At 43.7% G+C, this 16391-nt stretch overlaps 1 protein-coding gene across 6 annotated transcripts in view; it reads right to left on the bottom strand.

Annotated features, from left to right (window-relative positions):
- LOC106601584 (fermitin family homolog 2) overlaps positions 1-16391 on the bottom strand; it is a 98697-nt gene that overhangs the window by 16888 nt on the left and 65418 nt on the right. For 3 of the 6 annotated variants that reach the window (XM_014193898.2, XM_014193904.2, XM_014193913.2), the window contains exons 5-7: positions 13723-13755; positions 7611-7939; positions 948-1055 (exon numbers count right to left, since the gene is read on the bottom strand). In XM_014193898.2, the coding sequence (XP_014049373.1) occupies positions 948-1055; positions 7611-7939; positions 13723-13755 (470 nt within the window). The remainder of the gene's footprint in view (positions 1-947; positions 1056-7610; positions 7940-13722; positions 13756-16391) is intronic. The other 3 variants (XM_014193923.2, XM_014193930.2, XM_014193937.2) reach the window with 1 other exon arrangement.

The following is a 16391-nucleotide window of genomic DNA, read 5'->3' as shown; positions in this document are numbered from 1 at the left end:
TCACAGACAGGATCATTCGGTTTAATTGCAGTTGCTCCGTGCAAGCATACAGCCTTGCATACAGTTAAAGGGGACCATGTTTCTGTGTACTGCTGCAAAGGTGGAAAGTTTTAAGTTTCTCGGCGTACACATCACAGACAATCTGAAATGGTCCACCCACACAGACAGTGTGGTGAAGAAGGCGCAACAGCGCCTCTTCAACCTCAAGAGGCTGAAGAAATTTGGCTTGTCACCTAAAACCCTCAAACTTTTACAGATGCACAATTGAGAGCATCCTGTCGGGCTGGTACGGGAACTGCACCGCCCACAACTGCAAGGCTCTCAAGAGGGTGGTGCAGTCGGCACAACGCATCACCGGGGGCAAACTACCTGCCCTCCTGGACACCTACAGGCCATCAGACTGTTAAAAACAGACTCAAAATCATTGGCCACTTTAATAAATGGATAACTAGTCACTTTAATAATGTTTACATATCTTGCATTACTCATCTCATATGTATATACTGTATTCTATACCATCTATTGCATCTTGCCTATGCCGCTCGGTCATCGCTCATCCATATATTTATATGTACATATTCCATCCCTTTAATTAGATTTGTCTGTATTAGGTAGTTGTTGTGGAATTGTTAGATTACCTGTTAGATATTACTGCACTGTCGGAACTAGAAGCACAAGCATTTCGCTACACTCGCATTAACATCTGCTAACCATGTGTATGTGACCAATAACATTTGATTTCATTTGAAGCAGACCAGTCACCCACCACGTCAGAGTGTCAACACTGGACAACACGGCCATTCAAATAATTTGCTGTTCTTCTGTGTTCTGTTCATCAGGCAGTGAGCCCATAGAGAAGATAACTACTGCACTCCTCAATCATGGCAATTAACATGATCCCTAACACACACACACACAAACTGACACATACATTACACAGGTCTCACCTGCAGGGCAGCAAACATCATCATCTCCTCCTCGGTGCACTCTATTTCCTCCAGTAGGATGGCCCACTTGGCCTGCTCATAGAGCTGGTTCACCCGGATGGCATCATACTGCAGGGGGGAGAACAAATACTGTTAGCCCTGGCACCAAGCCTGTCTCTGCATAAGCACAGATCCACACACACAGCACTCCGAGACAGTCCAGCTGAGAAAACAGGACAGCCCAGAGGGGTACTTCCTCCTCTCCACGCCCCCCAAAATCTGTCAGCTGCAGATGCTGTAGGCTGGTGGGGAGTTGTGTGTGTGTGCATGTTTGAATGTGGCATTAACATGTTTTAACCACTCCTATAAAACAATTGTAGACTATCAGATACTCAGCAAGAAGCTATGATTTCTCTATTACTGAAACAGGACCCAGATGGTAAATATAAAGATCCAGTCAACCTAAAAAAACTGGAGACACCTTACACTTCAGTGTTGTGATGCCAAAATCCTAGCAAAATGCATGGCGCATAGAATTAAAAAGGTATTGTCCGATATTATTCATCTATCAGACAGTATTTTTACATGGACAGTACATTGGAGATAATATATGACAAGTACTGGAAACAATAGAACACTATGAAAAATCTGGGAAACCAGGCCTGGTATTCATAGCTGACTTTGAAAAAGCCTTTGATGAAGTATGACTGGAATTTATATATAAATGCCAGGACTATTTTAATTTTGGAGAATCTCTTATGCAATGGTTTAAAGTTATGTATAGTAAGCCCAAGTGTAAAATAGTAAATAATGGCTACTTCTCAGAAAGTATTAAATTGTCAAGAGGAGTAAAACAAGGCTGTCAGCCATCGGCTTATAAAGTTATTATGGCTATCGAAATGTTAGCTATTAAAATCAGATCCAGCAATAATATCAAGGGACTAGAAAGCAGGGCTTAAAAACAAAAGGTGTCATTGTACGCTGACAATTATTTTTCTATTTTAAATCCGCAATTTGGATCCCTACACAGCCTCAGAGGATCTAGATCATTTTCAAACCTCTCTGGTTTAAAACCAAATTAACATAAGTGCACCATATTACGCATTGTATCAACAACAAAAAAAATACAACTTTGACATTACCGTGTAGTTTACCAATAAAATGGTCCGACGATGAAGTGGGCATACTTGGTATAAATATCCCAAAATAAATACATTCTCATTACAATACATTTTAATATAAAGTTAGCCAATTGGCTACCATGGAAAGGACAACACCTGTCTATTTGTGGAAAAACCACCCTGATTAATTATTTAGTCATATTTACTTTTGGCCCTGCCTACACCTAACGACCTGTCATATTTTTATTTCTTTATTTTTACAGTGAATTCAGACCCCACAGCCTTATTCTAAAATGTATTTAAATCACTTTCCCCTCTCATCCATCTACACACACAATACCCCATAATAAGAAAACAAAAACAGATTTTTAGAAGTGTGCAATTTTTTTATATGAAATATCACATTTACATAAGTACTCAGACCCTTTAATCAGTACTTTGTTGAAACACCTTTGGCAGCGATTACAGCCTTGAGTCTTCTTGGGTAAGAAGCTACAATCTTGGCACACCTGTATTTGGGGAGTTTCTTCCATTCTTCTCTGCAGGTCCTCTCAAGCTCTGCGAGGTTAAATGGGGAGCGTCGCTGCACAGCTATTTTCAGGTCTCTCCAGAGATGTTCGATCGGGTTCAAGTCCAAGCTCTAGGTGGGCCACTCGGGGACATTCAGACTTGTCCCGAAGCCACTCCTGCATTGTCTTGGCTGTGTGCTTAGGGTCATTGTCCTGTTGGAAGGAGAACCGTCACCCCAGTCTGAGGTCCTGAGAGCTCTGGAGCAGGTTTTCATCAAGGATCGCGCTGTACTTTGCTCCATTCATCTTTCCCTCGATCTTGACTAGTCTCCCAGTCCCTGCCGCTGAAAAACATCCTCACAGCATGATGCTACCTCCACCATGCTTCACCGTAGGGATGGTGCCATGTTTCCCCCAGACGTGACGCTTGGCATTCAGGCCAAAGATTTCAATCTTGGTTTCATCAGATCAGAGAATCTTGTTTCTCATGCTCCGAGAGTCTTTAGGTGCCTTTTAACCTGTTAGGGCTAGGGGGCAGTATTGACACGGCCGGATAAAAAACGTACCCGATTTAATCTGGTTACTACTCCTGCCCAGTAACTAGAATATGCATATAATTATTGGCTTTGGATAGAAAACACCCTAAAGTTTCTAAAACTGTTTGAATGGTGTCTGTGAGTATAACAGAACTCAAATGGCAGGCCAAAACCTGAGAAGATTCCATGCAGGAAGTGGCCTGTCTGACAAGTTGTGTTTTATCTTGGCTCTTTTTATTGAAGTCTGAGGATCTTTGCTATAACGTGACACTTCCTACGGCTCCCATAGGCTCTCAGAGCCCGGGAAAAAGCTGAACGATATCGAGGCAGCCTCTGGCTGAAACACACTATCGCGTTTGGCAAGTGGCCGATCAGAGTACTATGGGCTTAGGCGCGTGCCCGAGTCGACCCCATGCTTTATTTTCTTTCATCTGTTTACCTAAACGCAGATTCCCGGTCGGAATATTATCGCTTTTTTATGAGAAAAATGGCATAAAAATTGATTTTAAACAGCGGTTGACATGCTTCGAAGTACGGTAATGGAATATTTAGAATTTTTTGTCATGAATTGCGCCATGCTCGTCACCCTTATTTACCTTTTCGGATAGTGTCTTGAACGCACGAACAAAACGCCGCTATTTGGATATAACTATGGATTATTTGGGACCAAACCAACATTTGTTATTGAAGTAGAAGTCCTGGGAGTGCATTCTGACGAAGACAGCAAAGGTAATAACATTTTTCTTATAGTAAATCTGACTTTTGTGAGTGCTAAACTTGCTGGGTGTCTAAATAGCTAGCCCTGTGATGCTGGGCTATCTACTGAGAATACTGCAAAATGTGCTTTCACCGAAAAGCTATTTTAAAATCGGACATATCGAGTGCATAGAGGAGTTCTGTATCTATAATTCTTAAAATAATTGTTATGCTTTTTGTGAACGTTTATCGTGAGTAATTTAGTAAATTCACCGGCAGTGTTCGGTGGGAATGCTAGTCACATGCTAGTCACATGCTAATGTAAAAAGCTGGTTTTTGATATAAATATGAACTTGATTGAACAAAACATGCATGTATTGTATAACATAATGTCCTAGGGTTGTCATCTGATGAAGATCATCAAAGGTTAGTGCTACATTTAGCTGTGGTTTGGGTTTATGTGACATTATATGCTAGCTTGAAAAATGGGTGTCTGATTATTTCTGGCTGGGTACTCTGCTGACATAATCTAATGTTTTGCTTTCATTGTAAAGCCTTTTTGAAATCGGACAGTGTGGTTAGATTAACGAGAGTCTTGTCTTCAAAATGGTGTAAAATAGTCATATGTTTGAAAAATTGAAGTTTTTGCATTTGAGGTATTTGAATAACGCGCCACGGGATTACACTGGCTGTTGAGTAGGTGGGACGCAAGCGTCCCACCTAGCCCATAGAGGTTAACAAACTCCAAGCGGGCTGTCATGTGCATTTTACTGAGGAGTGGCTTCCGTCTGGCTACTTTACCATAAAGACCTGATTTGTGGAGTGCTTTCAAGGAGCGGGACACTAATCCGGACACTTATAAGAAATCTCACTATGGCCTCAGACGAACCATCAAACAAGCAAAGCATCAATACAGGATTAAGATTGAATCCTACTACACCAGCTCTGACGCTCGTCGGATGTGGCAGGGCTTGAAAACTATTACGGACTACAAAGGGAAACGCAGATGCGAGCTGCCCAGTGACGCGAGCCTACCAGACGAACTAAATGCCTTTTATACTTGTCTCGAGGAAAGCAAGACTGAAGCATGCACAAGAGCACCAGCTATTCTGGATGACTGTGTGATAACGCTCTCGGTAGCCGATGTGAGCAAGACCTTTAAACAGGTCAACATTCACAAAGCCGCGGGGCCAGATGGATTACCAGGACGTGTACTCAAAGTATGCGCGGACCAATTGGCACGTGTCTTCACTGTCATTTTCAACCTCTCCCTGACAGAGTCTGTAATACCTACATGTTTCAAGCAGACCACCATAGTCCCTGTGCCCAAGGAAGCGAAGGTAACCTGCCTAAATGATTACCACCCCCATAGGACTCACGTCGGTAGCCATGAAGTGCTTTGAAAGGCTGGTCATGGCTCACATAAACAGCATCCTCCAGGATACCTTCGTCCCACTCCAATTCGCATACCGCCCCAACAGATTCAGATCGCACTCCACACTGCCCTTCCCACCTGGACAAAAGGAACGCCTATGTGAGAAGGCTGTTCATTGACTACAGCTCAGCGTTCAACACCATATGGTCCTTAGCATAGTGATGAGCATTGTGGGCACTAGGACTAAACACCTCCCTCTGCAACTGGATCCTGGACGTCCTGATGGGCCGCACCCAGGTGGTAAGGGTAGACAACAACATGTCTGCCATCCTGATACCGAACACTGGGGCTCCTCAGGGGTGTGTACTTAGTCTCTTACTGTACTCCCTGTTCACCCATAACTGCGTTGCCAAACATGACTCCAACACCATCATTAAGTTTGCTGATGACACAACAGTGGTAGGCCTGCTCACCGACAACTATGAGACAGTCTATAGGGAGGAGGTCAGAGAAATGGCAGTGTGGTGCCAGGACAACAACCTCTCCCTCAGTGTGAGCAAGACCAAGGAGCTGATCGTGGACTACAGGAAAAGGCGGCCCGAACAGGCCCCCATTAAGATCGACAGGGCTGTAGTGAAGCGGGTCGAGAGTGTCAAGTTCCTTGGTGTCCACATCACCAATGTACTATCATGGTCCAAACACACCAAAACAGTAGTGAAGATGGCATGACAAAACCTTTTCTCCCTCAGGAGACAGAAAAGACTTGGCATGGGTAGCCAGATCCTCAAAAAGTTATACTGCACCATCGAGAGCATCCTGACCGGTTGCATCACCGCCTGGAATGGCTCAATTGGTAGAGCATGGTGTTTGCAACGCCAGCATGGTGTGTGCAATGCCAGGGTTGTGGGTTCGATTCCCACGGTGGGGCCAGTACAAAAAAAAAAGAAAACGTGAAATTGTATGAAATGTATGCACTCACTACTGTAAGTCGCTCTGGATAAGAGCGTCTGCTAAATGACTAAAATGTAACTGCTCGGCATCTGACCATAAGGCACTACAGAGTGTGTATGGCCCAGTACATCACTGGGGCCAAACTTCCTGCCATCCAGGACCTACATAATAGGCAGTGTCAGAGGAAAGCCCATAAAATTATCAGAGACTCCAGTCACCCAAGTAATAGACTGTTTTCTCTGCTACCGCACGGCAAGCGGTACTGGAGCGCCAAGTCTAGGACGAAAAGGCTCCTTAACAGATTCTATCCCCAAGCCATAAGACTGAGGAACAATTAATCAAATGGCCACTGGCCTATTTACATTGACCCTCCCTCCATTTGTTTTGTACACTGCTGCTACTCGCTGTTTAATATCTATGCATAGTCACTTCACCCCTACCTACATGTACAAATTACCTTAACTAACCTGTAACCCCACACACTGACTCGGTACCGGAACTCCCTGTATTTAGCCTCTGTATTGTTATTTTATCGTGTTACTTTGTATCATTTTTTTTTTACTTTAGTTTATTTGGTAAATATTTTCCTAACTCTTCTTGAACTGCACTGTTGGTTAAGGGCTTGTAAGTAAGCATTTCACGGTAACTTCTGCACTTGTTGTATTCGGCGCATGTGACAAATAAAGTCTGATTTGCTGCAGAGATGGTTCTTCTGAAGGTTCTCCCATCTCCACAGAGGAACTCTGGAGCTCTGTCAGAGTGATCATAGGGTTCTCGGTCACCTCCCTGACCAAGGCCCTTCTCCCGATTGCGCAGTTTGGCCGGGCGGCCAGCTCTAGGAAGAGTCTTGGTGGTTCCAAACTTCTTCCATTTAAGAACGATGGGGCCACTGTGTTCTTGAGGACTTTTAATGCTCCAGACATTTTTTGGTATTTTGGTACCCTTCCCCTGATCTGTTCCTCCACACAATCCTGCTCTCTGAGCTCTGCGGACAATTCCGTCGACCACATGGCTTGGTTTTTGCTCTGACATGCACTGTTAACTGTGGGACCTTATATAGACAGGTGTGTGCCTTTCCAAATCATCAGGTCCAATCAATTGAATTTACCACAGGTGGACTCCAGTCAAGTTGTAGAAACATCTGAAGGATGATCAATGGAATCAGTATGCACTTGAGCTCAATTTCGAGGTATAGGGTATATGTTGGACTAAAAACCAGTTTTCGCTTTGTCTTTATGGGGTATTGTGTGTAGATTGATGAGGAAAAACATGTATTTCATCCATTTTAGAATAAGGCTGTAACGTAACAAAATGTGGAAAAAGGGAAGGGGTCTGAATACTTTCCCGAATGGGGGATTGGAAATGATGCAGACAATTACGTTGATAGAAGCCACAATATATCTGCAATATTAAAGCTGATCTTCCCCCTAAACATTTAAAAAAAAAATGTTTTAATAAATACTCATTTGATGGAAAGAACGGTCCACATACTGTACCTTGGGGTTGAGGTCGAAGAAGCTGTGGTATTTAAACCGCAGGAGGAGCACCTCATTCTCCTTGACATCCTGCTCCATCAGAGACCTGGATGAGTCCATCCAGCCCTGGTTGATCTTGGCCTTGTCCAGGAGGGATTGGGGCTTGTAGAGCTTGGCCAGGATATCGGGCGAGGAGATGGGCTGGCTGACAGCGAGGATGCTGGGATTGCCCTCGGACAGGGGGCTGTCTCCAAACCAGGCGGTAGTGGGGGATAGGGGGCTTCCGTCTCTGGAGTCATAAGTGGGGGTCATGGTCTTACTGTATAGGCCGGGACTGGAGTAGATGCTCCCTGCAAACCAGACAACACATGTTTAGTACCCTGGGGTAGACTCAGAAACGTTGGGCTCAATTCCATTTCAGTTTGGGAGATGAATTGAAATTCCAATTCAAGAACTGAAAAGCACGATTCATTGATTTATTTTTTCAATTCTTAGACTGGGATTTCAATTAACTTCCTGAATTGAAATTGATCCCAACTGTGTGACTGAGATCCTTGAAGACATCACCATACCTGCAAAATACGGAACATGATAAAAACATGCTCACAATACAGTCCACTGCAAAACAATCTACAAGACACACATTTGGTACCAAGCACAAGAGCCTCCAAAAATTAAGTGAACATTGTTCCACAACACACATTTGCAGCCTGCAATTGACAGCAATGTGGCTGGTAGCACCACCTATCTGATAGGTGGTCTTGATGCTCTGCTGTTGCTGCTGGGGAATTATGATGCACTTTAGCATGCAGATGTTGCACATGATCATGGTCCACAACTTGGGAGGTGCACATGGCAAACTATACAGCACAACCAGCAGCATATAAGGAGGGATAGGGGAATAGGGATAGGGCAGTGGAGGGTGGTACACCAAAGTGAGACAGCATGGTACCAAAAGCTAGCGTCAATCTGCTTTGTTTGTGTTCCATTTTGGAGAAAAAGGTGGATGTGTGTTTGGAGGGAGGAGGAGTGTATGTATGTGTATGTATGGTTGGGGAGTATGTGTAGAGAGAGATGTGTATGTATGCAAAATGTTGAGTTCTATTCGGATTTAAGCCATTGCCAGATAAACAAACAAATAACCAATCTGAAACCATGAAATGTGCTGTTGGCTGGCCTTGGCCAGTATGTTAGGCCATAGTAACAGCCCACACACTATGCAAGTCTATGAGTGACTTAATTCAGCCTTAAATTCTAAACGGGCAAATGACAAATCAACATAATGTTTGCAATTCCTTTTCCTAAATGGGTATGCATATTTTGTGACAGAATTCTAATTAAAAGTAATATATTGCATTATAATTTTCATGATTGAGTATGCATGATGCCTGACAATTTGAAAAAGAAATAGCAGTGTGTTTAATATTTAATTTCCAAGGTACTGTCCAGTATAACACTGACACATTTAAAAATCAAATGCAAATGCTTAAAATGACAAATCATTTGCCATGTTTGCCATTTCATTTCCTTGTTGTGACAAAAATAAAATGAATTCTCAGTTGCAATTGGCAATTCTTTTCCATACTCAGTGTGGTTTAAGACTGTCAAAATTCTAATTATCAATATAATTTCATAAATCAATCGCAGCGCTTCATTTTGCTACTTCGTTGCGCCTTTGTGTTTTTATTTTCGATATGTAGGTCTAACATATTGAAAATAAAAACGCAAAGGTGCAACGAAATAGCAAACAGTGTTAATTAAACACAATGGGCGGGGTATTGATAATGTGAGGTGGAAGAAGAAAAAAGTACTAAAAAGATCACACACACAAAACATTAAGAACACCAGCTCATTCCATGACAGACTGACCAGGTGAAAGCTATGATGCCTTATTGATGTCACTTGTTAAATCCACTTCAAATCAGTGTAGATGAAGGGGAGGAGACAGGTTAAAGAAGAAGTATTTTAAAGTCTTGAGATATGGATTGTGTATCTGTGCCATTCAGAGGGTGAATGGGCAAGACAAAAGATTTAAGTGCCTTTGAACGGGGCATGGTAGTAGGTGCCAGTCGCACCAGTTTGTGTCAGGAACTGCAATGCTGCTGGGTTTTTCACGCTCAACAGTTGCCGTGTGAATCAAGAATGGTCTACCACCCAAAAGACATCCAGCCAGCTTGACAACTGTGGGAATCATTGGAGTCAACATGGCAAGCATCCCTGTGGAACGCCTTGTAGAGTCCATGCCATGACGAATTGAGACTGTTCTGAGGGCAAAAAGGAAGAGTGAAATTCAATATTAGGAAGGCATTCCTAATGTTTGGTATACTCAGTGTATATATTTTGATTTTGTCACACTGCTTTGCTTTATCTTGGCCAGGTCGCAGTTGTAAATGAGAACTTGTTCTCAACTGGCCTACCTGGTTAAATAAAGGTGAATTTTTGTATTTTTTGGGGGGGCCCATTAGGGTAAATGCAGATAGACTGAAGCATGGGGTTGCCTATTTATTTGCACTTTGCTGCATCAGTTGGGCTACAGGTGATAATGTTTATTGCTAATATCATACCTGATAATATGGACCATGCACAGGCTATATACACGGCCCAATCTGTTAAAATAATTGTAACAATGTGTTTTTGGGCTCATTCTGGAGGTGGAAACTATATTTGAGATGGTGTCCACAAACAGTTGAAGTCGGAAGTTTACATACACCTTAACCAAATACATTTAATACTCAGTTTCACAATTCCTGACATTTAAATCCTAGTAAAAAGTACCTGTCTTAGGTCAGTTAGGATCACCACTTTATTTTAATTATGTGAAATGTCAGAATAATAGTAGAGAATAATTTATTTCAGCTTTTATTTCTTTCATCACATTTCCAGTGGGTCAGAAGTTTATATACACTCAATTAGTATTTGGTAGCATTGCCTTTAAATTGTTTAAGTTGGGTCAAACGTTTCTTCCGGTAGCCTTCCACAAGCTTCCCACAATAAGATGGGTGAATTTTGGCCCAGGGCTTTGTGATGGCCACTCCAATACCTTGACTTTGTTGTCCTTAAGCCATTTTGCCACAACTTTGGAAGTATGCTTGGGGTCATTGTCCATTTGGAAGACCCATTTGCGACCAAGCTTTAACTTCCTGACTGATGTCTTGAGATGTTTCTTCAATATATCCACAGAGCATCATGAAGAAGGAAAATGATCTATTTTGTGAAGTGCACCAGTCCCTCCTGCAGCAAAGTGCAACATGATGCTGCCACCCCCGTGCTTCGCGGTTGGGATGGTGTTCTTTGGCTTGCAAGCCTCCCCCTTTTTCCTCCAAACATAACGATGGTCATTATGGCCAAACAGTTCTTTTTTTGTTTCATCAGACCAGAGGACATTTCTTCAAAAAGTACCATCTTTGTCCCCATGTGCAGTTGCAAACTGTAGTCTGGCTTTTTCTATGGCAGTTGGAGCAGTGGCTTCTTCCTTGCTGAGCAGCCTTTCAGTTTATGTCGATATAGGACTCATTTTACTGTGGATATAGATACTTTTGTACCCGTTTCCTCCAGTATCTTCACAAGGTCCTGTGCTGTTGTTCTGGGATTGATTTGCACTTGTCGCACCAAAGCACGTTCATCTCTAGGAGACAGAACGCGTCCCCTTCCTGAGCGGTATGACAGCTGCGTGGTCCCATGGTGTTTATACTTGCGTACTATTGTTTGTACAGATGAACGTGGTACCTTCAGGCATTTGGAAATTGCTCCCAAGGATGAACCAGACTTGTGGAGGCCTACAATTTGGCTGATTTCTTTAGATTAGGTCAAGCAAAGAGGGACTGAGTTTGAAATACATCCACAGGTACACCTCCAATTGACTCAAATTATGTCAATTAGCCTATCAGAAGCTTCTAAAGCCATGACATTTTCTGGAATTTCCAAGCTGTTTAAAGGCACAGTCAACTTAATGTATGGAAATTTCAGACCCACTGGAATTGTGATACAGTGAATTCTAAGTGAAACAATCTGTCTGTAAATGATTGTTGGAAAAATTACTTGTGTCATGCACAAAGTAGATGTCCTAACCGACTTGCCAAAACTATAGTTTGTTAATAAGAAATGTGTGGAGTGGTTGAAAAACAAGTTTTAATGATTCCAGCCTAAGTGTATGTAAACTTCCGACTTCAACTGTACATACATTTATTTTCATTCATTTTGGAGTAGAATGTCCTTTTAGTGATGTTTTAGTGATGATAGTGATGTTTATTTTGATGGGCAAGGGAGAAATAACTTGTAGTATTGGTCACCATCTGGATTTGGTCACCATCTCCAATTTGTTCCAACCCACTTGATTTCATTTAGAGTCGGACAGTAGCCTTCACGATAAATAACTTGTAATATTGGTAGTAACCGTCTGGATGTCACCGTGATACAGTCTACACTGCTCAATGGGGAGAATTTGCGCTGCAAGTCGGCAACAACACAGGCACAGTCCTTCGCTCCCCCTTGTCACAGTAAGGAGGGAAATAGCTAGCTTGATAGTGTAGCCAATATCAGGCCAGGGTGACAGCTAAATCACATGGTAGTGATTTTCACTGAAAATGTATAACTACGACATTAACAAACATTTTTTAAATAAAAAACACTCCTAAGTCCCAACTTCGGTAGACAAGTTTCAAAGGTTTCTAGCCACAAGCATAAACTAGCTAGCTGGGAAGGGCTCATCAGAACGACTGACTGGCCTGAACTGACCAAACCATCTTGACAGTCAACCACACAGAGTATGGAAAAGCATTGTCAATTGATTTTTTTGTTGTTGCCACAATTCATACTAACACAACAAGGAAATTAAATTAAACACACTTTGCTATTTATTTTTCAAATTGGCAGTTATTATGCATACTCAAACATGAAAATATTTTTTTGCACTTCAATTAATGTAAAAAAAAGCACACTCATTTAGGAAGAGGAATTGCAAACATGGTACTGATTTATTATTGTTCAATTTGCATTTCCAGTTGATTTTCGGCAGCTAAATGCTTCCATAACACACTGACCAGTCCCCACTGGCCTAAAAAAAGCAGGCAGGCCAGACCACTAACCAAAATCCAAACAGGAAATGGTGTGTGTGTGTGTAATACAGTAGAGGTCATGAGAACAGGGACCAGGCCACAACAGCCCATCCCTAAGGGTTTGTGGAGGGTTTCTAGAAGGGAGGGAGGAAAGTAAGGTCAGCTAGAGTGTTTCTCTCCCATATGGTCGCAGGAGATATCCCAAATATCTAGAGAAAGCTGATTACAGTTTACTCCCATCTCCTCTAGAGAAGAAAAAGAGTCGGGCAGGCTCATGTGTTTACTCCCAGCCTTTGACTTTCAGTGGGATAGTACCGACTATGTTAACGTTTCCTAATCCTTAATCCCCTTTCACTGCGGACTGGTATGGTCTGGATGGCTAGACCACCCTGCACTTTGTCGCCTAGATGTAAACTAGGAGGGCTCATCACCATATAAAAAAGTGTCACCACATGGCTTCAGTGTGGGTTTGGGATGGAGGCGGTGGTCCATCTGAAATTAGGCGAATGTGTTGTTGTAGACATAGAATCCCTCTAATAGCCATCGATTCTGTTCCATTTTGATTTTTTAGGGCAGGGTTTCCCAAAGTCGGTCCTGGACGTTTTGGTTTTCGCCCTAACACTACACAGCTGATTCAAATAATCAAAGCTTGATGATGAGTTGGTTATTTGAATCAGCTGTGTAGTGCTAGGACAAAAACCAAAACGTGCACCCAGGGGAAGTCCCAGGACAGACTTTGGGAAACCCTGCTTTAGGGTACCTGTTGAGCAAAATGTGAACAGCTGAGCTTTCCAGCAAAACAAATGCATAGTGTGCAAAGCTTTTTTATATTTTTCAAAAAAAGACGGGAGCGAGTTTGGTCCTGTTGGAGTGGGGCAAAGCCTATCACGTGACCTGCGTCTGCGGATTTCCTCAAGTGACAAGGACAGCAGCTGGCTTCCTTTGGATACAGCCTTGGCAGGTGACCAGAACATCACTACAGCTGAGGGGTGAGTGGGTAAGGGAATGGGGAAGCAGCGAGAAAGGGGAGAGGAAGCAGTGCAGAGAGAGGGAGGACAGAAGACCAGGAGAAACCTTACCTTTGACCGGCCCGATGTAAATTATCTCAGAGGCTGGAGTGGAAAATGAGAAAGAGGGAGGGAAGGAAAGCAGAGGAAAATAACAAAAACCAGAGGACAGATTAAAGAAATATTAAACGATAGATATTAAAAAGACAAGGAGGAAAAGGAGGGAGTAGAGGAGTTTTTTTTAAGAAAATGGACGAGAATGAGAACCAGGGAAGGGCTGTGCCAGTGTGCCAACCTAACCAACCCAAGATTAGATGAGTCACTTTGCCCTCTCAGAGGAGGGAAAAGGAACGTGGCATGACAAACCCAGGTCAGTTCCCATCCAGCCACCCATTCATCAGGATCCAATGTCATTTCTAATTGAAAAGGCAGGCAGGGTGATGATTGGAATGACCCAGCACTGCATAACAGTTCCGGTGAAATTAAAGTCATGGACATATCAACTTTCCACCATGAGAATCCCATAGAGATAATTATCTGAGAGGCACAGTTCAGCAGAGTAGCAGACCCAATGGCACTGAAGGAGTAGACAGGGCCATGGTCCTAGTTGTGAGTCGTAGGCTACAGTTTGTAATATGGGTATTCCATAGTTACGACATTGCATGTTTCTCTTAATGGAATGTGGGATTTCCCAGACATGTGGGTAGAAGTAGGTTGTGGTTTTAGACTCAGAAATGACTGATTCTAATCTAAACACTTTTAACTGGACTTAGAGCACAGATCAACCCGCCACATCCTCTTGGTCTTGGGTGAACTTCTGAACTAAAATCTTGCCAACTCAACTTGACCTCAGTATTGACCCGTGACCCAGTTTCCCCTGTGGTCCAGTGAGTGTGTAAGGAAGGAGGTGAAGACTTATCAAGGGTTGGCTCAGAGAGGCCACAGAGGGCCCCATTCAGCAGGGTGGAATGGACTGAACTGTAGGGAGAGGCTGTGGCTGAGCTCCATACAGATTGCATCAAGTGTTAGGGAGAGGCTGTGTGTGCGCCGCATCCATGTGTGTATGCGCGTGCGTGCAGACTGCTGTGCAGATTTCAGCATATGCCCTTGTGAGTACCATCAGGCGGTGTGGTGCTGGAGAACCCAGCCTTTCCCCAGAAGGGAGGCAACACAACATCATGAATAACTCCCACTAGCTTGGCCGTGAAACACTGCACATTAAATACTCACTCACTCCTACCATGTGAGCTGGGGGAGGTGTGTGCAACTTCTGCATTCTTTCTTTGTGCACTGTACACAAGTGTTTTCCTGCATGTCTTTTTTTTATCCTAAAGCGATTCTGAATATTTGTATATGACTTGGCCTAATTCATTTTAGAAACCCCTGGTCAACAGCGCAATAGGATAACAGAGTGTGGATGTAGTTGGAGCAATACCAGTCACATATAAGGGTGTAACTCATGGAATTAGGGAAACTCTGCCTTTGTTCTAATAATCAGAAAGAGTCCCAGGATTCCCATGGAGTCAAATGGCAATGGGAACCAACAAGCATATAATTGTCATAACATTGACGAGGGAGCCAAGAGTCAGTGTTGCTTGGCTTAATGTCCCTTCTCACACTCCCCCCTTTTTTCCTTTCCTGCCTCTCTCCCCCTTCTGTCCCCTTCTCACACTCTCCCCTTTTTTCCTTTCCTGCCTCTCTCCCCCTTCTGTCCCCTTCTCACACTCTCCCCTTTTTCCCTTTCCTGCCTCTCTCCCCCTTCTGTCCCCTTCTCACACTCCCCCTTTTTTCCTTTCCTGCCTCTCTCCCCTTCTGTCCCCTTCTCACACTCCCCCTTTTTTCCTTTCCTGCCTCTCTCCCCCTTCTGTCCCCTTCTCACACTCTCCCCTTTTTTCCTTTCCTGCCTCTCTCCCCCTTCTGTCCCCTTCTCACACTCCCCCCTTTTTCCCTTTCCTGCCTCTCTCCCCCTTCTGTCCCCTTCTCACACTCCCCCCTTTTTCCTTTCCTGCCTCTCTCCCCCTTCTGTCCCCTTCTCACACTCTCCCCCTTTTTCCCTTTCCTGCCTCTCTCCCCCTTCTGTCCCCTTCTCACACTCCCCCCTTTTTTCCTTTCCTGCCTCTCTCCCCCTTCTGTCCCCTTCTCACACTCCCCCCTTTTTTCCTTTCCTGCCTCTCTCCCCCTTCTGTCCCCTTCTCACACTCCCCCCTTTTTTCCTTTCCTGCCTCTCTCCCCCTTCTGTCCCCTTCTCACCCCCCTTGAGCCTAAAGGCTGTGTGTGTGTGTGTGTGTGTGAGATGCCGGGCCAAGTAGCTACAGGGTAGGGGTGGGGTTGGGCAGGGCCTTTAGGACAATGAGGACCATTCACAACGCCTTAGCCAACATTGCTAAAGCTAACTAACGCTGCATAGATACCACAGCATGGCCCCAAGTGTTCCTCCTCCTTCCTCACATCAGTGTAGCTAATTTATTGACAAGACTAGCAGGCGGGAGGAAGAGGGGCTGGTGTAGCTCAAGCTCTGCAGCCTGGTTTGGATATAAAATGGCATGATGACCAACTACGCAAGGAATCCCAACCATTCCCTCTCTCCCTGCCAAGGAGTAAGGAGCCCAGAGTCCGCAAATCATATCATACGCTCCTCACTCACATTCTTATTTGGGCACATATAAAAACAATTGTGTTTTGGCACTGTCTCGACTTGTTTTTAAAACCCTATGGGTGGATATTGATAGAAGGGTAGATAT

This window comes from Salmo salar, chromosome ssa01 (assembly GCF_905237065.1).
Source record: "Salmo salar chromosome ssa01, Ssal_v3.1, whole genome shotgun sequence".
Classification (NCBI taxonomy): Eukaryota; Metazoa; Chordata; class Actinopteri; order Salmoniformes; family Salmonidae; genus Salmo; species Salmo salar.
Note: the sequence above shows the minus strand (reverse complement) of the source record. Positions and strands in the feature narration are given on the sequence as shown.